The sequence below is a fragment of the Nerophis lumbriciformis genome, linkage group LG28 (assembly GCF_033978685.3).
Source record: "Nerophis lumbriciformis linkage group LG28, RoL_Nlum_v2.1, whole genome shotgun sequence".
Lineage (NCBI taxonomy): Eukaryota > Metazoa > Chordata > Actinopteri > Syngnathiformes > Syngnathidae > Nerophis > Nerophis lumbriciformis.
Window position 1 is genome coordinate 14,238,844 of NC_084575.2, and position 23,114 is coordinate 14,261,957.

At 39.2% G+C, this 23,114-nt stretch overlaps 1 protein-coding gene across 1 annotated transcript in view; it reads right to left on the reverse strand.

The window, feature by feature from the left end:
- Positions 1 to 11,170, reverse strand: part of LOC133570878 (fidgetin-like protein 2) — a 31,526-nt gene extending 20,356 nt beyond the window's left edge. The window contains exons 1-2 of the mRNA XM_061923645.1: positions 11,039 to 11,170; positions 10,437 to 10,647 (exon numbers count right to left, since the gene is read on the reverse strand). Coding sequence (XP_061779629.1) covers positions 10,437 to 10,461 — 25 coding nt within the window. The 5' untranslated portion in view covers positions 10,462 to 10,647; positions 11,039 to 11,170. The remainder of the gene's footprint in view (positions 1 to 10,436; positions 10,648 to 11,038) is intronic.
- Positions 11,171 to 23,114: the final 11,944 nt, after the last annotated feature.

The window sequence follows — 23,114 nt, forward strand, 5'->3', positions numbered from 1 at the left end:
CGTGATGGGTAAAATTTTGAAAAAAACTTTGAAAAATAAAATAAGCCACTAGGAACTGATTTTTAATGGTTTTAACCCTTCTGAAATTGTGATAATGTTCCCCTTTAAGTTCTTTCTTTTTGTCTACTCTCTGGTTGTGGGGCAGACTGGCTCATACATGCACATGCATGCTAAAATCCTCTGCTGTTGCCATTCCTAATAAAAAATAGCGTATAGTTCTAATTTATATCTGTCAGTAGACTCTATATGGAAGCGCTAAGAAGCGCTAAAAACTACAACATTGCTGACGGGGAGAAAACACAGTCAAAGGGGGCTTGGCCCGGAGGAAGACTTCCGCACATACATAAGACTGCCCACAAAACGACGCATTCTTAAGTGACAGAATGCGAGTAGTGGAGGGTCTGTAAAACAAAATCTATGAGAAAGGTTGACCAAATTTAGAAAAAAAATCATAATGCGACCCTTTTAATGTTCGGAAAATGAAATAAACGCCAAGCTACTCCCGAAACCGTGATTATGGCATATCGTTGCACACCTACTGAGTATGCATGTATTGACAAGGAGTGGGAGTAACTTAGACTTGGACAATGCATTAAAATCCCAAACATTTTTTTTACCAGTTTAACAATAGCCAAATTAAAACTCCCTTTAAGTCAAAATCACCATGACTGTGCACGACTACTAATTTAAATACACTTAAGTCAAAAAAGGAACACTAAATTCCACAAAACATCAGTAATTTACAGTAATACTTGTCAAACACTGGTGGGTCACAGTGAGGTATGGGGGTGTGAAAGGCAGGCATGAGTATAACAATGCACAGCCCAGTGAATCATTGAGCTGCAAATTTTCCAGTTCAAGCTAAATGTATTTCTGTGTATTTTTGCGATGCAAAGTGTTCATGTGTGCTGTAGCGTCAGACATCTGTGTTAGAGCGAGGGTATTAGTGTGTGTGTGTGTGTGTGTGTGTGTGTGTGTGTGTGTGTGTGTGTGTGTGTGTGTGTGTGTGTGTGTGTGTGTGTGTGTGTGTTGTGGGGGGAGTTAGCGGGAGGTTGGCCCAGGAATTAGGAGGGATGAGCGAGGGAGCCCCGGCCCTAATCTAGCAACTGGTGTTGGCTTGGAACTTGTGGAGAGCCCTCCATTCTTGGCCACGCTTGGCTTAGCAGCAGACAAAGATGAGAACTAAGCCGGCTTGGTACTGTGACAGCTTCCCTTAATCAGTGTGATCATCATACTGTCGTACTGCCAGTTTGGGACTCGTCACACATCTTTAGGTGCAAGGATGGCGCACTTACTGCAAATAGTTTGACAACTAAAACGTACACGTGCACTCTAGTCAGTTCCATTAATTGTTTTCTTGTTTTATTAAACTTTTTGCCAGTGACTCAAGAAGGACTTACGGCTATTCTTTGAATATAACAGTACAAAATATGTTTCCCAGCAATCATTTTGACATCGTAAAACATTAAGCGCTTAACTTTTTACACATTTTTTTGTGTTACAGCTTTATCCCAAAATGGGTAAATTCATAGTTTTCCCTCAAAATTCTAAACACAAACCCCATAATGACTATTGTGAAGACAGTTGTTTTGTGATTTTGGCAAATGTCTACATATAACAAAACTAAAAAGTTACATGTACATTAGGCCTTTGCAATAACACTGAAATGTAAGATCAGGTGCATCAACAAAGTGTTGGGTAAAGTTTGTGGATACTTACCTTTGTGGGATTACTTGGTTGGATCAGTTTTAATACATTTTCAAACATTTCCCCAAAACTTAGTTTGTTATATTAATAGTGTGTTGGGTGTAACATTTTGAGGAAAATAAATTAAATGAATCCATTTTGGAATGAAGCTTGACTGTAACAGAATGGAAAAAGTTAACTTACTTAACAGATGCATTGTATTTGGTAATTTAAAGAGGGGTCGCCATGCCGCGACAATCGCATGATGATTTAATAAGTTAATGTTTACAGCAGTTACTGGGATGGGACTCTTTGAAAACCCCACTCTGAGGCTATGATTCAATTACTGTACAACTCAAATAGTGGTACATCTTAAATCAATATCTATGTATATATATGGATGGATGGATAGATGGATAGATAGATAGATAGATTCATTCTTCACCAAAATGGGAATATATGAACATCCTAGCAGTCAGCATCCTAATGACAGCAGACCTTGTACGGTTAGTGATGTTTTATTATGTTTGTTGTCTCTCATAAAATCTGCAATTAGTAGTAATCAGTGATGAAGAAAAAAAAGCAAACGTGATGCGTTTTGAAATGAATGCTTAAATGAGCAAAATACGTAAATATTAAATGTTATTATAAATGTGGCCCTTACTACATTACGTATATATTATACATACAAATACACATACATACTCACATACACACAATTGTTCATACATACGTAGGTACATTTATTCATACATACATACGCGCACACACACATACACAAATATAGTACATACATACACACACACACACACACGGTACATACATCCACATGCACATTCACTGTACAAACATACAAAAACACATACTGTACATATACAAGCACATATGCATATACACAGTCATGCATATAATCACGTTTCATCAAACATATATTAACATTGTTCCTCTAAGGTAAACTGGGTAAAACACGGCACACTGACAAAGGTTAACCTATTTTTACTATAACAATCTACAAGGTTAATACAGAGTTCTTCTCTTTCTTCCCCTCCATTTATCTGCTTTTGTTTGTAATTCAAGTTATCATTACATATATGTGTTGTTGCATTTGAAACAATCGTATTGTTGATATTTGAGGTAATTATTATTATTCATTATCAATAGTGCTATTGCTATTGGTATTTTTATTGCTCCATTTGTAGTGCAATAATGTTCATTGTCATTTGTGTGTTTTTTACTTCAATAACTGCTTCTTTGCTATCACTTTTCGTATGAAATTTGTTGTTGTTGTTGTTGTTGTGGTAGTCTCGCCCTGCAATTTCTCTCTCTGTCTTCCTTTTTTTCCTCTATAAATCAATTTATTAAAGTCAAATACAAATAAGGCAACAAGAGAAGTATCCACACTTTTCTTTTGTAAAGTAAATCTGTACAGCAAATATGTGCATCTACATCAGGGGTGCTCACACTTTTTCTGCAGGCGAGCTACTTTTCAATTGATCAAGTCGTGGGGATCTACCACATTCATATATATAATTTATATTTACTTATTTATGAAATATATGTTTTTGTTAACAAGTTAAAGGTGTTTAATGATAATACAAGTATGTTTAACACATATAGTTAATATTGTTAATAAATTAAAGGTGTTTAATGAAAATACAAGTATGTTTAATACATATAGTTAATATTGTTAACAAGTTAAAGATGTTTAATGATAATACAAGCATGTTTAACACATATAGTTAATATTGTTAACAAGTTAAATATGTTTAATGATAATGCAAGCATGTTTAATACATATAGTTAATATTGTTAATAAATTAAAGGTGTTTAATGATAATACAAGAATGTTTAACACATATAGTTAATATTGTTAACAAGTTAAAGGTGTTTAAAGATAATACAAGCATGTTTAACACATAGTTAATATTGTTAACAAGTTAAAGGTGTTTAATGATAATACAAGCATGTTTAACACATATAGTTAATATTGTTAATAAGTTAAAAGTGTTTAAAGATAATACAAGCATGTTTAACACATATAGATTCCTTTCTTTCATGAAGACAAGAATATAAGTTGGTGTATTACCTGATTGTGATGACTTGCATTGATTGGAATCAGACAGTAGTGCTGATAAGGTCCGCATTTTCGAATGGAGGAGAAAAAAAGTCCTCCTTTCTGTCCAATACCACATGAAAGTGGTTGGTTTTTGGCATCGTATTTGTCCAGCTTCCGTACTCCTTTGTATACACTTTACAAGAAATACATTGTCGGCAAACTCCGTAGCTTGCTAGCTTGTGCACGCCAGCTTTCTGAGACTCTTATTTTGGTAGCGCAGGCAGGATGAAGAAGCGCTTTTATTGTGCAAGTGTGCAGTCGGTCTTTGGAGTTTTGACGACAGGTACGGCGCCAGAGTCTGTTGAAATAAAGTGTTTCTCGCCTTCCTGTCGGTAATTTTAATGAGCTGGCAGCAGCCAGCGTCATCTCAGAAGACCCTCGGGTGCCGTGGATGTCAATCAAGTGACGAAAGTGACGTCATAGTGAAGATTTATGATCGCTCATTTTTAGGACTATTTTTTTAATGCCTGGCTGGTGATCGACTGACACACCCTCCGAGATCGACCGGTAGCTCGCGATCGACGTAATGAGCACCCCTGATCTACATCAACAATATGACTTGCCTGAGTGGCTAGACAGGACACAATAAAATAAGATAAAATATATCAATAAATGTGCCCGTTACTAAATTACGTATATACTTACATCATATGTATAAAACCCTAATGGAGGTGTTTGGATGTTTTTTTAAGGGCTTTGTAGGCGGAATTGTACGGCTCCCATGGGCTCCATTGTAAGCGGACTTTAGATGTAATTTATTTAATGTTTAGAATGCAAAAAAAATTATAACATCCATCTTCATAATGATCGTCATAATGATTGTGAACGATAGGCAAAATTCACAAAAAAGTGTATTTCACCTTTAATGATGCAAGCTCCTACAAACATTCATGATTTGCTTAATTTGTGTTCTTCTTCACTAAGGAAAACAAATTTTGTGATGATAAAAACATCTTGACGTAATTATTGTAATATCAGCTACAAAACCCAAAACCAGTGAATTTGGCATGTTGTGTAAATCGTAAATAAAAACAAAATACAGTGATTTGCAAATCATTTTCAACCTATATTCAATTGAATACACTGCTTAGAAAAGATATTTAATGTTGGAACTAGTAAACTTGGTTATTTTTTGCAAATATTAGCTCATTTGGAATTTGATGCCTGCAACATGTTTCAAAAAAGCTGGCACAAGTGGAAAAAAAGACTGAGAAAGTTGAGGAATGCTCATCAAACACTTATTTGGAACATCCCACTGGTGAACAGGCTAATTGGGAACAGGTGGGTGCCATGATTTGGTATAAAAGCAGCTTACATGAAATGCTCAGTCATTCACAAACAAGGATGGGGCAAGGATCACCACTTTGTCAACAAATGCGTGAGCAAATTGTCGAACAGTTTAAGAACATTTCTCAAGGAGCTATTGCAAGGAATTTAGGGACCGTAACATCATCAAAAGGTTCAGAGAATCTGGACAAATCACTGCATGTAAGCGGCAAGGCTAAAAAACAACATTTAATGCCCGTGACCATCGATCAGGCTGTACTGCATCAAAAACCGACATCAGTGTGTAAAGGATATCACCACAAGGGCTCAGGAACACTTCAGAAAACCACTGTCAGTAACTACAGTTTGTCGCTACATCTGTGAGTACAAGATAAAAGTCTACTATGCAAAACGACAGCCATTTGTCAACAACACCCAGAAAAGCCGCCGGCTTCGCTGGGTGCGAATTCATCTAAGATGGACTCATGCAAGGTGGAAAAGTGTTATGTGGTCTGACAAGTCACTGGTTTTGGGTTTTGTAGCTACACCTCTTGTACTTGATATTGTTACAATCAATATCTGTGTAGACCCATCCTTTTGTTTGCATTGAGAAGGGCTCGCTTGCTGTTAGTGGTGAACTATTGTATCATCCTACGGCGTGTAGTGAAGCATGTTTAGCTATTCCTCGTCCTGCAGGGATGATATTTGTAAGAAACATAGTTTATTTGTCGCTATGGAGGCAAGGATTAGTGATTTAGAAGTAGTTAAAACTATGACAGAGAGATGTTAGCTATCAGCTTGCTATGTTTGAAAGCATCGCTTGCAGAGCAACGCTTCAGTGTTTATAGCTCCCTCTTTATTGTTAGGTTTAAAGTCAAAATACGTCCATTCTCCCCGTTTCTGCTTGCAAGTGCTGTGTATGCGTGTGTTGACCAGCATGCGCCGCGATTTGTATGCAATATTCTCTCATTGGTGACTGAGCAGGAAAGGCTGGGACTATATTTGCCCTAAAATATCATATAAAGGGCCCTGCCGTTCGTTAATTATATTAACATTTTACTGACTATTTCTGAGTTTTACGGTAGTGCGAGACAAAGTGTTTCTTTTAGGCTATATACGGGATGCATACTTTTGTTTTTCAATAGGGGCTGATTTGATTTTTCAAATGACTGTTGGCAACCAGCTTCATTTGGTGTGTCCTTTATTTGTCTCTACCCCAAATATGCCCTAGTTTTTCTGGGTTAAAGGGGAACATTATCACCAGACCTATGTAAACGTCAATATATACTTTGATGTTGCAGAAAAAAGACCATATATTTTTTAACCGATTTCCGAACTCTAAATGGGTGAATTTTGGCGAATTAAACGCCTTTCTATTATTCGCTCTCGGAGCGCTGACGTCACAACGGGAAGCAATCCGCCATTTTCTCAAACACATTACAAACACCGAGTCAAATCAGCTCTGTTATTTTCCGTTTTTTCGACTGTTTTCCGTACCTTAGAGACATCATGCCTAGTCGGTGTGTTGTCGGAGGATGTAACAACACGAACAGGGACGGATTCAAGTTGCACCAGTGGCCCAAATATGCGAAAGTGACAAGAAATTGGATGTTTGTTCCGCACACTTTACCGACGAAAGCTATGCTACGACAGAGATGGCAAGAATGTGTGGATATCCTGCGACACTCAAAGCAGATGCATTTCCAACGATAAAGTCAAAGAAATCTGCCGCCAGACCCCCAGGAAAAGAGAGCGGATGAGGGTATGTCTACAGAATATATTAATTGATGAAAACTGGGCTGTCTGCACTCTCAAAGTGCATGTTGTTGCCAAATGTATTTAATATGCTGTAAACCTAGTTCATAGTTGTTAGTTTCCTTTAATGCCAAACAAACACATACCAATCGTTGGTTGGAAGGCGATCGCCGAATTCGTCCTCGCTTTCTCCCGTGTCGCTGGCTGCCGTGTCGTTTTCGTCGGTTTCGCTTGCATACGGTTCAAACCGATATGGCTCAATAGCTTCAGTTTCTTCTTCAATTTCGTTTTCGCTACCTGCCTCCACACTACAACCATCCGTTTCAATACATGCGTAATCTGTTGAATCGCTTAAGCCGCTGAAATCCGAGTCTGAATCCGAGCTAATGTCGCTATACCTTGCTGTTCTATGCGCCATGTTTGTTTGTGTTGGCATCACTTTGTGACGTCGCAGGAAAATGGACGGGTGTGTATATAACGATGGTTAAAATCAGGCACTTTGAAGCTTTTTTTAGGGATATTGCGTGATGGGTAAAATTTTGAAAAAAACTTCAAAAAATAAAATAAGCCACTTGGAACTGATTTTTAATGGTTTTAATCCTTCTGAAATTGTGATAATGTTCCCTTTTAACATTTCACAAAAGTTACCTCATTGTTAATGAATGTTTTTGTTTGACCCCGGAACAGATTAATTCAATTTCCATTGCATGTGGCAGATCAAATTCTATACCTGTAAGTCTTAGAAGTGTAAAGTCTTTATTTATTTATTGAAAGAGATGACATCAGTGGCGGGGATAGATAGAAGGTAGACTATGAGACATGTTGAGGCAGGAGGAGATGGAAAAAGTTAACAAAGTCACTCCAAACAGGAGAGTGTCGCTAAAACTATTAAACTCGTAGTACTCGTCAATCAAAGTAATTGTATTGCTACGTATTCAGCAAATAAATCCTAAATGGGATTGATCCAATAAATAGATGGTCCAGGATTGATGCAAGCAGCTGGACCAATGCAAAATCAGGTAATGTGATATATTATCTCCCCCTATGACATCCTTAGTGAAGAAGAACACAAATGATGCAAGTCGTGAATGTTTGTAGGAGCTTGCACGACTCGTGGTCTACTGCATGGTCAGTTTGAGTAATTAGGGGCCAATTAGATGAAAGTAGATGTGGGGGAAGGGTCCGAGTAGGAATGGGATTTTTGGGGGTTGTGAAGTATCAGAAGTGGCTGTGGAAGGAAAAAACACACGCACACACACACTGCCTGTTGTTGCTTGTGCTCCACTCCCAATAAACAAAGTCTTCCATTTCCAGCAGGAACACAGACAGACAATCCGAACTGGCTAAAGTGTGTTTTTCAGTGCAGCGTTCAACTGGCAAACATGCTCCTGGTCATCTTTCAGATGAGTCAGCCTGCTGGAATGTCAGGAATCTAACCTGGGATCTATTTACACAGCGCATATCCTTTCTCCCTATCCATACGGCGCGCATGTACTGTCCACTTTTACCACTGTACTTGCTCACAGCGCTGGTGATAAATGACCGTGTCAGCTGTATGCACATTACTGGCTCATTTGTGCCGGTTAAGAGTTGACGCTGCAGTGTAGACACGTGTTTAACATGTCGTCGGGATATGGAGCATACCCGTCACTGCTGGCTGCAGCCTTATCTCCTTGAAAGGGTGCTGCATTGTTATGTAAGCAGTGAGCAGAGTCCAACATGCAGAGAAGAAAAGGAGCAGCTTTGGGGAGGAAAAACTTTCCTCCTACTTTGTTTTTCTCCAAGCCTGCACAACACACAATCCACTTTATTATATCATAGCAGGATTTACACAATGCCTCTCTCATGGCTTCCATTTGAGACATCACCACAATTCAAAGAAGCATAAAGAGGCTCATTCAAACATGCATGACCCTCCTGTTTTCTACTTTGGCTCCTTCTCTTTGCAGTATTGTAAAAGACGACTGTGTCCGAGCCTGTGTGGTCAGTCTTCCCCTCCCCCAGTCCTTCAGCTCTCACACACACACATGTGGCAGAGGCTGGCCTAGCCCCCCTTTTGCTTATTGTGTCCACTCATATATCAGGCTGCAGCTGACCATTCCCTCCTCATGTCCTCTCCATCTGCCCTTCACTTTGCTCTTTTCCCTCCTTCCACCAGTGCACGTTTTTGCCAAAACACCTAATGAGGTCTACAATTTTGTGCTTTAATTATGATAGAAGCCTAATTTGTGCGTGCGTGTGTGTGTGTGGAGGCTAAGGGCATGTTAATGGTTGCTTCTATGCAGGACTAATGAGAGGCTGTTGACACCAGCTTACTAACGATCCAGTTTACATTCACACAATCGCTTCACCCTGGTAACCGGCCACTAAAACGGGCTAACATCAGACTCTGGATGTCAACACAGCCGGTAATGAGAATAATATTTGGACTCGCTCGTGCATGCAACAAAGAAGCAATTAAAATAGCCGCAGTGTTAAAAATAAAGGAACAGAAATCTAACAAGAAGCTGAGAGACTTTTTTGGAGAGAGGAATGTGACAAATGCATGCTACCTCGCCTAAAATAAGACCCTACATTCCCTGAAGATACCCCACTCCTTTTACTTGCTTTTCCTTCACACAAATGCACAAATAAATCCAGGTAGCATTATTCCAATCAGGTTGGCGGCGTAATCCTGTTAAAGCTAGCCCTAATCAATACACAGTCAATCAATAGAAGCATATTCATCCGGCTGGGGAGCAGCCTCTTCTGATTATCACAAATATTTGGGAGTGCTGCATTCTGTTGTGTTTTTGCACCATTAAAATGCATCTGATTTGACATTGGGCCCTACAAGAAACACACGTTGATTAAAGAATGGTTCACCTACTCCAGGTTTTTGCAAACGTATTAATTATTTATTATTGGGTAACCTGATGTAAGCTATTGATTATAATGGATGCACAGGCTGCCTCTTTTGTTATTTATCATTAGTTTATGCATCATACGTGTTCATGTTCTGCCAAATATACATTTCCACCCAAATTTCGTCCCAGTTTACGTATTCCGTCACGGTTATTGTACAGCAAACATTACAGGTAACAAACTCACTATGCTTTTGTTATCGAGTATGGTCTCAAAAAAATAAGTCACCATAGGGGCAAAGAAAGTTTAAATGTCAGCACTTTTTATAAAGAAGACAAGCAACACTATTCAATTCAAGAATGAACTAGAAGCAAAGTACAACGGTGTCATTCACTCTCCCTCCCTCTCCACTCATCGCAGTCTTTGCCAACAACAATATTCACTGATCCATTTAAATCTTGTTTTCTGCATGTGAAACTATATTGATTCTCTATATCCTCTTGATATGAATATGAATTGTATGTTTTTGCCAAGTTGTGAACGCATGAGAGGACAGACAAGGGCACTATCTTGAAGGAGCGTCTAAACAAACTCGCGCTATAGTCACACGGAGGCTGCACAAGTTCTGTGAAATTCCTCAATACAAAGCTTGGAGACTCAGCTGTAAAATCCATGAGCATGTCTGTCTTCGCTACAGGACTTCCCAGGATTTGTTGCCCTCTGCTGCCACAGACTGAGGTACTGGTGATTGGTATCCATGCAGACTTACTGTAAGGGGTGACAGGACTGAGCATTCTGCAGCCCTGGTCCCACGTGCGAAAGGACAGGGTCCACTCGGTGCTAGTGAGAGCCCAGCTGCATTCTGCAGGATCCCCCTGGGCTCCGGCTGGTCAGGCGGCTGCGAGGTGAGCTAGTAAGCGGACCTCTGCACCCTTCCATGGTTCATGTCACACCTTAAGGCAGCTGGGACAAGCGGCCACCTGAGGAACGCACACATGTCAGAGGCGTCAGACACTTTAAAAAGATCGGCTCGTCAATTTCTATCCATGGTCAAAGTGTAACTGGTCAACAAATAGAAATGCAGACCTCCTTATCCTGTGTATTCAAGAGAGTTGGAATGGTAAACGGAAACGGACAAGTTTGAAATCCTCTAAAGCTCGCAAGCACTGCAAAGCGCACAGAACAAACAGATGAGGGGGAAGAACAATTTGCAAGAGCAAACATGTGAAAGAATGTCTCAAAAATGATGACTTTTAGGAGCCATCCTTGAGGACTGGAATCACCTATACAGGACAAGCTGGTGAGAATGCCAGGCATGCCAAGCAGAACACATACAAGACATACCACATGAACAGCCAAAGCCTTACTGACCTGATCATGCATCTGCTTGATTTCAAAAAGTAATCCACTATTCCACAAAACCGAGAGAGGGAGAGAATGTATGTGTGTGTAAATTGTGTGTATGTGGCTTGGACTCTCTTGTGGGACCATATCTTTCTCTCCTCCACTCCCTTGATCGCCCTGCAGCTCCCTCCCTCTCCTAGTGACAACAGAGCAGCACATACATCCCCTCCCCCAATTGCACAAACCCTCCCCCCTTTTGTTAAAACTATTTCAGCAGGAAGAGAGAGAGAGGTGGGGGGGGTATGGGGGGAGTGACCAATCATGCCATGTCAGTGGAGCAAGCTTCCCCCTGCGGTGCATGCTTGCTTGAATGTGTGTGTGTATTCACGTGTGTGTGTGTGTGTGTGTGTGTGTGTTATCATTTGGGACAGTTTGATAAATGAGCGTACATGCAAGACACACACCACTGAAAAATTGTGAATTTTCTCCTCAGCTGACCACATGAGAAGTTCAGTCATTGTCAATGACTTCTATTGATCCAGCACATTGATCTCGGTATTGTTGGGAGGGTGGAGTCGCAACAACCGTGTCAATATTACCTAATTCCTGCCGTCTCCCCCATGCACATGCGGACAAGAGCAAATGACCTCAGCTTTGGCCTCAAACCTTTGTGGGTTAATTTCCTTACCTGTAACTTATAAGCACGCTGCTTGTATTTCTCTTTTTTGTTGCGCCTCTCCAATGTGGAAACACAGCTGTGCTTCTGCATTTAGAGTTAGTGTGTAGGAGGGACAAGCTCCTCATGTTACTCCGCTGTAAATGGTCACGGCTCAGCAATACACACTCTCCAAACACCAGGCCCTCTGCCAACACGTATACACACTTTTGACACAGGTGAAGATGGCTTGCAAAAGGTGATTTTTTTTCACACAGTATCTGCTTGTGGGTTTTGAATAATAATTAATCATTTTGAGAAGGACATAGATCTGGACACTCATTTATATACCAAAATATTCAGCAATGTACACGGTAACACTTTAGTATGGGGAACATATTCTAAGTAACAAATACTTAATTTAGAGTTATTTGGACACTAATAAACAATTGTTCTGAGGATATTGAGGGAAGACTCTTAGTTAATGACTTACTGGTTGTATAATAAGGCCATGCACAATAAGGCATTAATAAGTACTTAATAATGACTAATTAAGGGCCAATATGTTACTAATTTGCGTGTTAATAAGCAACTAATTAATGGTGAATATGTTCCCCATACTAAAGTATTACCATGTACACTTGGTGTATAATTTGTTTTTTTACACAAAAGTTTGCCTTTGTTTTCGTATACTATCGCAGTGGAAAATTGCATGTAACAATAGTGCAATCTGGAATCGAGTGCCCAAACAACGAATCCCACATGCTGGTGACTCAACCCCTATGAAAAATGCACAGTGGGACGGTGTGGCTCAACTATTAGGGCGTCTGTGCCAGCAACTAGAGGGTTCCAGGTTCGATTCCCGCTTCTGTCATCCGAGTCTCTGCCGTTGTATCCTTGAGCAGGGCACTCTACTCACCTGCGCCCAGTGCCAACCACACTGGTTTAAATGTAGCTTAAATATGTAGATAATGGGTTTCATCATGGGAAGTGATTTGAGTCACTAGAGAAAAGAGCGCTATATAAATATAATCCACTTCACTTTTATAGGACACTATTGACCAGGGGTCCCCCAAACTACTATATATATATATATATATATATATATATATATATATATATATATATATATATATGTGTGTGTATATATCAGTGACGTGCAGTCACTAGAGGCAGGTGAGGCGGGGCCTCACCTGCCATCATGGAAAGAAAAAAAATGTAAAAAGAAAAAAAAAATTATTAAATTGTTAAATGTATCCAATGATTATACTATAAAGTTATTTTCCATTTAACTTCACCAGTTTTAGATTCTTTTTATTTAAAATCGCTGAATTTTCACATTTGCCGTTCAAATACTGAGAAGAGACGGTGCGGTGAACAGCAGCCAGTTGAGGCACGTCACTCATTTGTGCCTCACCATGGATTGCGCAATGACTCGGCTAACTGCTGGCCTGCTGTGCAGTGAGACCGTATTGCTATATGAACTATATTATATATTTCCATAGTTTAGTTAGCTGAGGTATATAATGTACAGTGTATTTTGTCAACAACTGTATGTGTGTAACGTATTTCTTGTGCTGAGCGATCATAAAACGGCTGCAAAAGACGCACTGGCTGAGGCTCGCCTCCTGCACCCCGCTGTAGATTGCAAGCCCTGACGGGAGTGTTATATCAACTAAAGCCCACACTTAAACTTTCCACGTGCAAGATTGAATCTATTTAAAAAGGTTATTTCATAAGAAGCCAAAAAGTGCAAAAACAATCATGTTCGTGTTGGAGGAGTTGTGAATGACTGCAGGGCCACAACATTAGGTACACCTGCAGACTGCATGTGTACCTAATTCACAACTCCTCCAACACGAACATTATTGTTTTTGAATTTTTTGGCTTCTTATTAAATAACTTTTGTAACCTATTTTTATGGGCTTTCCTCTTTGTGATGTTAAGTTCCTGTTATGCGCTGTTATACAGTATATGCCTTGAGCTCTTATTTTGAAGGCGCCAAGAGCGGAAGTGATGGCATGTTGTAGTGGAGCGGGGATTTTTGAATGAAGGTAAATAAAGTGGTCCTCGTGTAAACTGGAGCCTCCGTGTTTGTTATTTTGTAGTTTCATACAGTATAGGCGACATTTACAAACCCTCAGTTACACTTTTTTAAATAGATTCAATCTTGCACGTGGAAAGTTTAAGTGAGGGCTTTAGTTGATATAATACTCCTGTCAGGAGGTGCATTAATCCAGCACAACAGCGGCGAATGGACTTCATTTATAACTTAGTAAAGGTAAGACCATAATAACGTTTTTTTTATTAAATGTGCTTTTTTATGTGCTACAGTTTGTATGTGTAAAGTTAAAGTTAAAGTACCAATGATTGTCACACACACACTAGGTGTATTGAAATTTGTCCTCTGCATTTGACCCATCCCTTGATCACCCCCTGGGAGGTGAGGGGAGCAGTGGGCAGCAGCGGCGCCGCGCCCGGGAATAATTTTTGGTGATTTAACCCCCAATTCCCAGCCTTGATGCTGAGTGCCAAGCAGGGAAGAATGCTGGTATGAGCTTTTAAACATAACCCGTTAACTGCTGCCAATCAAATGGTGAATAAGATACTCTTTAGGGTTCATATGTTTGTAAATCTGAAACTTAAACTGCATGCGTTTCTCACTCTTTCCGGTCTCTCCTTCTCACAGAGACTTTTAAAACAAGCGCACCTTCTTACATACGTCACATACTGTCACGTGAGCAACGTCACACGCAGACAGGTAGCGACATGGTAACGTTAGCTGTGATGCTAACAGCTAACGGTGTGGTTTGAGTGGTAATACGAGAGAAAGAAGGTGCGAATCTGGTAACAAATGGAGGAATAATTCATTCCCAAGAAAAACAGCACAGGGTCCATTGTCTGACGGTTGTTTGGCTTCAAGCGGGAATGTGTCTTTACATGTCAACATCTCCGTTCGGTGCCACACCAACTGTATGCCGAAGCAACTATTTCCACATCAACACCGTAGGACATATACTATTTGATATACAGCTCATTTTTATGTGACACTTATTGAAATAGGCGTCACGGTGGAAGAGGGGTTAGTGCATCTGCCTCACAATACGAAGGTCCTGAGTAGTCTTGGGTTCAATACCGGGCTCGGGATCTTTCTGTGTGGAGTTTGCATGTTCTCCCCGTGACTGCGTGGGTTCCCTCCGGGTACTCCGGCTTCCTCCCACTTCCAAAGACATGCACCTGGGGATAGGTTTATTGGCAGCACTAAATTGGCCCTAGTGTGTAAATGTGAGTGTGAATGTTGTCTGTCTATTTGTGTTGGCCCTGCGATGAGTTGGCGACTTGTCCAGGGTGTACCCCGCCTTCCGCCCGATTGTAGCTGAGATAGGCTCCAGCGCCCCCCGCAACCCCAAAAGGGAAGAAGCGGTAGAAAATGGATGGATGGGACTTATTGAAATATCTTGTGTGTCATCATGCACAAAAGTGCGCTTTATTTGTTTTAAACTATTGTAGTGGCGTTCTGTACAAAAAGTGCACTTTAATTTAGTGTTGTTTTGAAATGTCACCTTAGTGACATCATTCACAAAAGTGCACTTATAGCTTGTTTTAAAATGTCTCTGACAATCTTGCACTTTCTGTTTTGAAATGACATGAATGTTTGTGCCACTGCTTAATAACTGTTTAATAAATACAGTTTTGCTAAATTGACTTAGTTGTGATTTCCCTCTCTGCATGAAAGTTTAAAATTAGCATATATTAATGCAGTATGAACAAGAATGTTTTAATGTAGACACATAGAATCATCATACTGCTGTGATTATATGTATCAAGTGTTCATTCAAGGCTAAGGCAAAATATCGAGATATATATCGTGTATCGCGATATGGCCTAAAAATATCGAGATATTAAAAAAAGGCCATATCACCCAGCCCTAATATATATATATATATATATATATATATATATACATATATATTAGGGCTGCAACTAACAACTAATTTGATAATCGATTAATCTGTCGATTATGACTTCGATTAATCGATTAATAATCGGATACAAGAGACAAACTACATTTCTATACTTTTCAGTATTTTATTGGAAAAAAAAAACAGCATACTGGCACCATACTTATTTCGATTATTGTTTCTCAGCTGTTTGTAAATGTTGCAGTTTATAAAAAAATAAAAAAAGACACTTGTGATTTAGGGCTATATAAATAAAGATTAATTGATTGATTGATTGATTGAAAAAAGTAGCCTATGCGCATGCCTCTGTATGTAGATACATATATATATATATATACCGGTATATATATATATATATGTGTATATATATATATATATATATATGTGTGTGTGTGTGTGTATATATATATATGTATATATATATATATATATATATATATATATATATATATATATATATATATATATATATATATATATATATATATATATATGTATATATATGTATGTATATATATATATATATATATATATATATATATATATATATATATATATATATATATATATGTGTATATATATGTATGTATATATATATATATATATATGTGTATATATATATATATATATATATATATGTATATATATATATATATATATATATATATATATATATGTATGTCCTGTCCAGCCGCTCAGCCAAATCATATTGTTGATGTAGATGTCCATATCTGCTGTACAGATTTACTTTACAAAAGAGAACGGTGAGATACTTATTTTTTTTGCCTTATTTTATTGATTATAGATATTATATACATTTAGTGTTTGGCCCTTGGCCAAATTCTTTTGACCCAATGTGACCCCTGAGTCAAAAAATGTAGGGACCCTTGCCATTGACAGATCCCATCAAGGACATTCTTTTGTTATGTATGAAAACGTTGCGTATGTGTCCTTCCTTCTACCATGGTCTGTGCTACCTGTCTTTGTGCTGTTTACGGAATATGGCGTTCTTAGTATGGCCCAACTGTTGGGCGAATAGGCTTTCAGACAGTCTTTGTGTTTTTTTTTGTTTGACTGAGAAATAACCCAACAGAGGATCAAAGAAACTTGGGAAACTTGTATAGAAGGTGAGAAATGTTATTAGATTGAAGCAAGAACTCGTAGTAGCGTCCGTGTGCCTCTCTCATCCGCTCATCAACGTCTTTGCTAACAAGAGTTTTCAATAAAGGTAAAAGTGATGTTAAAATTCAATTCACCCATTTTATTCATCATTTATATACATTTCACATTGTTTTCTGCGTTTGAAACTGTAATTACTCTATGGATAATATGTTTGCGTGTCTGGACTTTTTGGAAATGTATTTGGTTTTCGTACGATTCGGTCTTTATCAGATCTTTTGGAACGGATTAGTAACGGAAACTGAGATACTGCTGTACGTAATGAGCCAGTTTAAGAAACAGTAAAAGCTTATAGTGTAAAAATTATTAGACCGTAAGCTTAAAGTGATAGTATTATGAGGAGAGTTATCCCAATTTGATGATACACAGAGCCATTTGCTAAATCATCTACGTCAGACCATGTGTATTAGTATATCTTCTAATTAAAGGGGAACTGCACTTTTTTTTGGAATGTTGCCTATCGTTCACAATCATAATGAGAGACAAGACAAAAGTTGGGTTTTTTGCATTCTAATTTTTTTTAAATTGGCTCGTTCTTGTTGGCTGGCAATGCAGCTAATGGGAGCAATCCATTCTGCCACTTAATCAATTTAAAAATGCATCCAAAAACCGCCAACAATACTTCATTTAATCAAGCTGTAGCAACATTGTTATTGTAAACGCAAACACTGAGGAACTCTTTTTGTAGCGTAGGAAGACATCGTTTTGAGACGGCATGTTAAGGTATTAGCCGTAAGCTACCTACGGCAAAAGATAAGCTAGCTTTTGCATTGGCAGCTGAACCACTTTTAAGTTTGTAATACGCAACACAATATGATCTGAAATGATATGATATAAAAAACACAAACAATCATATTACATTATTTGAAAAGTAATAACCCATATATGTTTTGTTTGTACACAGCTTGCTCGACAGTGTATGTCGTTGTAGTAACAAGCACAATTTGCTGCGTGTATCGTGATCAATATTAAAGTGACTTACTAGATGGACAGTTGTCTGTTTGGTCCAGCGAGCCGGGAAAGTTTTTTCGAGTTGATTTTTGGCAAGCATATGTCCGCATAACTTGGCTTCAAGTTCCACATTTATACTCGCGTTTATACTGGCTTTTATTACCAGCAGTTCATCCTCCGTATATTCAGGTTCAAAAAGATAAGTTGGGAACCTTCATTCGTCCAAAAATATTCGTCTTTGTTGTCTGTTACCAGGTCTGCCATGATTAGAACACACTCGCGTTTGTTCCCAGAAATAAGAACACACGTAGTTGCCGGAAGTCGGAAGTGTGCTGCCATGGAAATGGAAATAAATGGGCTGAGGAAAGACGTTCCAGTAATGCATAAAATGACCAAAGTACGGTAAATATTGAATATATTACACAATCTTATGAAGGTGTTTGTTACTACATTATATAAATACTTGCATTGTGTGTATAAAATGTTGATGGGAGGGGTTTGGAAGTTGTTTTAAAGGGCTTTGAAGGCTACAACTGTGACTGCCATTAGCCACATTTTGGAAGCGTTTTTTTTTTTTTTTAAATCGTCTTTAGAATCCTAAATTAAAAAAAACATGTGTTCTTGTCTCTCATAATGATTGTGAACGATAGACAAAATTCCCCAAAAAGTGCAGTTACCCTTTAAGGCTGTCAACATAAGGAGTTAAAATGATGGCATTATTTATTTCTAAATGCAAATTATTCACTGAATTTATTTTGAGCGCACATGCTCCTTTGCCTTAACCGCAGAAGGTTACATGAAAAGTCAGGTCACAGGTTATTATTCTGTCAATGCATACGCCAGTGCGAAGATGAGTGAAGAGACTCCAACTGGTGTGCTCGCTGGTAAATTTTCCTTCAAAATACCCCAGACAAGACTTTAGATAAAACTAAGATAATTTGCATGTATTGAAACGGATGAGGTGGCGACTTGTCCAGGGTGTACCCGGCCTTCCGCCCGAATGCAGCTGAGATAGGCTCCAGCACCCCCCATGACCCCAAAAGGGACAAGCGGTAGAATATGGATGGAATTATTTTATTGAAAGTACAACTTTAAAATACCATCGAAAAGAAAAACACTTGCTAAATGACTCAATATTACCAGATTAGGAGTCTTTGTAACCCATTTTAAAATGGTATTGTTATTATTTATACACCAATTAAAATATTTTTAAATTATAGAATTTAGGCCACATTGCCCTTCCCTGGTTGGAGGGTTCTTCAGGAAGTTATAGTATGGGGGCCCATAATTTGTTGCTACGGCGCTGCTCTCAGGGCGTTAAATTGATTGCAGCTGGACTGCTCAGTTTGTCTGGAAAGATGTTTGAAGTACTCATCAAAATAGTCTTTATCATTTCATGCTCACAGACGTAGGTTGAACAGATCTAGTCTGAGCGCTATGTGCCGAGGCGCTAAGTACTGTATTTATCCTAAGGGACAGATGCACAAGCAGGAATGGTTGTGTTTTTTTGCAGCGTAAAAGATATAAAAGTTTGCACCAAAACATTTTAACCGTAGAATGGAATTGTATATTCACTCTAGTTTTGTCCAGATACCAATATTTTGGTACCAGTACCGGCGCAAAGTTCGAAAGCCAGCATCTGTGATGGTATGGGGGTGTATTAGTGCCCAAGGCATGGGTAACTTACACATCTGTGAAAACACCATTAATGCTGTAAGGTACGTACAGCTTTTGGAGCAACCTATGTTGCAATCCAAACATCGTCTTTTTCATGGACGCCCCTGCTTATTTCAACAAGACAATGCCAAGCCACATTCTGCACGTGTTACAACAGCGGGGCTTTGTAGTAAAAGAGTGCGGGTACTAGAACGACCTGCCTGTAGTCCAGACCTGTCTCCCATTGAAAATGTGTGGCGCAATATGAAGCGTAAAATGCGACAACGGAGACCCCAGACAGTTTAACAACTTAAGCCTTACATCAAGCAAGAATGGGAGAGAATTCCACCTGAAAAGCTTAAAAAATTGGTCTCCTCAGTTCCCAAATGTTTACTAAGTGTTGTTTAAAGGAAAGGCCATGTAACACAATGGTAAAAATGCTTCTGTGCCAACTTTTTGGCAATGTGTGGCTGCCTTTAAATTCTAAGTTAATGATTATTTGCCAAAAAAAATTAAGTTTCTCAGTTCGAACATTATATATCTTGTCTTTGCAGTCTATTCAATTGAATATAAGTTGAAAAGGATTTGCAAATCATTGTATTCTGTTTTTATTTACGATTTACACAACGTGCCAACTTCACTGGTTTTGGGTTTTGTATTTTGTCCATCACAAAATGATGTACAACCCTACTTGCTTCCGTTCATCAGGTACCTCAGAGGAGGAGCAATGCAGCGGTCAGCTCTTTCACACTTAGCTGCTTTGCTGACAGACACTGAAAAAAAAGCAAAAAACAAAAAGCCACACACTTTTCCAGGAAAGGAAACAATGCATTTAAACAATCGCACAATGTGCCGCAGTGGCTGTTCTTTTCAACGTTTGAGCCGAAGCTTCCAGATTTGCTCTCTTGTTACATAAGGAACACCTCTGTGTGTCCAGGTGACCCGTTTTTGGGCCATAAAGGAGTGTAAAGTCATGAGTGGAATAAAGGTGCACCTATCAGCAGGTTGGAGTGCACTGGTGGCGCGGTGATAGAATAAGACCAATGCACTCCAGAACACAAGTATTGACACATAAGGCCATGCTGGAAAGTGCGCGTGGTAACTCTATCCTGCCTCCTTTTGGCCCTGTGGGTGGGATAGGTCACATGATAGCACCCTAGAGAAGCTCAGCTGCTTGCCACTCTAATTCTGTCCCAAGCAGCTGAGCACTGGCCCACTGCTCCACTGAACTGTCCCACTAATTATAATAGAGTGCGCTTGTGCGTGCGTGTGTGTGCACATGAGAGCAGGGGCTTTAACATGACACACAAATCTTTTTTACCTGGACCGCTTGAATATAAATGTCATCAGATATGGAGGGTGAAATGTGCAACAGCAAGAGAAAAGAGGGGAGGAAAAAACAGGAAGAGGATATCTTTGGTGAAAAAGAACAGGAAATGTTGTGGAAATGTGTTGTCAGTAATGTCTCCCGCAGGCAGCACAGTGGCACTGCAGAACATTGCCTGCCTTTCAATGATAAGAATTTTTGCTCCTTTACAATCAAAATGTAGCAGTATGTATACTAGGGATGAACGTTATGGCCTAAATTCTATATTGCGATATATATTCCAGCCTCCTGCGATAACTGTAACTCCCTCCAAATAGCACAGACACAATGGCTTTCTTGAACTGATTTATTTGAAGGCTTCCTTTCCCTTCATATTCACCGTGAAAACTGAAATAAAATAAAGCACGTTATAGACGTAAAAATAACAACATGCACAGCATGTGGATCGAACATTTTACTTAAGTAAATACAAATAGAAATGACAAACATATACCTCGTTGGCCTGCATGCTTCTTTTAGGAGGAAATTGTGATCTTCAGGCTCTTATAGCCCAAACGCTTAGAGTCCTTGTGACACTTTTTAGTCTTTGGGACAGTCAGTCTCTCTCTTTCTGCCTTCACATGGCATCAAAAATGTTTACTCATACCCGGAAGTAGCTTCCTTACATCAGACGACAGACCAAACGAGACACTTCAAAATAAATGTATGCCCACAAACTTAACAAAAGGGCATGAAATTACATTTTTAACCATAGTAACTTAAATATAGCCTTCTTATGAACTTTTATGCATTTTGATTTGAATTCCCTTTCATGAACTTAACTTATTATTCTGTTTTCAGAGAAATAAAACAAATTAAAATAATTATTAGTAGCAACAATTACAATAACGATATATATCACAATATATTATTTGGAATATAAATGATGATAATTGTAATTTAAAAAATATATATTATTAATAATAATTAATAATTTCAAGATGGGTTACAAAGGCTCCTAATTTAGCTGCTGACGTATGCGGTAACATGGTGCATCATTTCCTACGGAAACTATTATTCAAGCTACTTGAAAAATGTAATAACCTAAACTACTAGTTACTCTGTATCAAATGTAGCTAAGATACAGGGGAAGCCACACTACAAGCTACATGGCAAAAGTAGTTTGCTAAATCAACACTACATATTGAATTCAAACTCATTAGCTCCACAGACGCCCATTTGAAAAGATATGCCAGGGACCCCCATAAGAGAAAATTTACAGGTGATTATTACCCATTTTAATTTCAAGTACCCCCAGTTTGACATGCATTAAGCTACAGACCTCCATTTAATGTCATTTCTATCTATAGGTTCACATGTATAATATCAATGTTAATGTAACTGAGTGTACAAATAAAATCAAATGAACCCAATAAGGGTCCATTACTATTAACTATCTGTCATTTTGCTGGGGACACCCTACACCCCATCCATCCATCCATCCATCTTCTTTCGCTTATCCGAGGTCGGGTCGCGGGGGCAGCAGCTTAAGCAGGGAAGCCCAGAGTTCCCTCTCCCCAGCCACTTCGTCCAGCTCCTCCCGGGGGATCCCGAGGCGTTCCCAGGCCAGCCGGGAGACATAGTCTTCCCAACGTGTTCTGGGTCTTCCACGTGGCCTCCTACCGGTTGGACGTGCCCTAAACACCTCCCTAGGGAGGCGTTCGGGTGGTATCCTGACCAGATGCCCGAATCACTTCATCTGGCTCCTCTCGATGTGGAGCAGCAGCGGCTTTACTTTGAGCTCCTCCCGGATGGCAGAGCTTCTCACTCTATCTCTAAGAGAGAGCCCCGCCACTCGGCGGAGGAAACTCATTTCGGCCGCCTGTACCCGTGATCTTGTCCTTTCGGTCATAACCCAAAGCTCATGACCATAGGTGAGGATGGGAACGTAGATCGACCGGTAAATTGAGAGCTTTGCCTTCCGGCTCAGCTCCTTCTTCACCACAACGGATCGATACAGCGTCCGCATTAGTGAAGATGACCTAGGAGTCTTGTTCACCCTACACCCCACTGTATGTATTTATATTAGTTTTCCTTTTCTTTGGCCCATCCTTATAGTGTAATTCCTTTTCTCTGCGTACTGTAAACAAAAACAGCAGAAATGTGTGTGTTGATAATGATTATGTGCAGCAAAACCTTTCTTGAATTGCGACATCTTAAATTTGTGTTAGACGTCATGGATGTTGAGAGCAGTTTGGATGTTGATTTACTTAGTAAACAATTAAAAGTTTTTTTCTCTAAACGCATGAATGTGTCTAAATATGGCCAAGAAGACGCATTGTGAGTTTCCTTGATGTCGTCTTCATCACTCATGGAAAATCTGCACAGGATCCG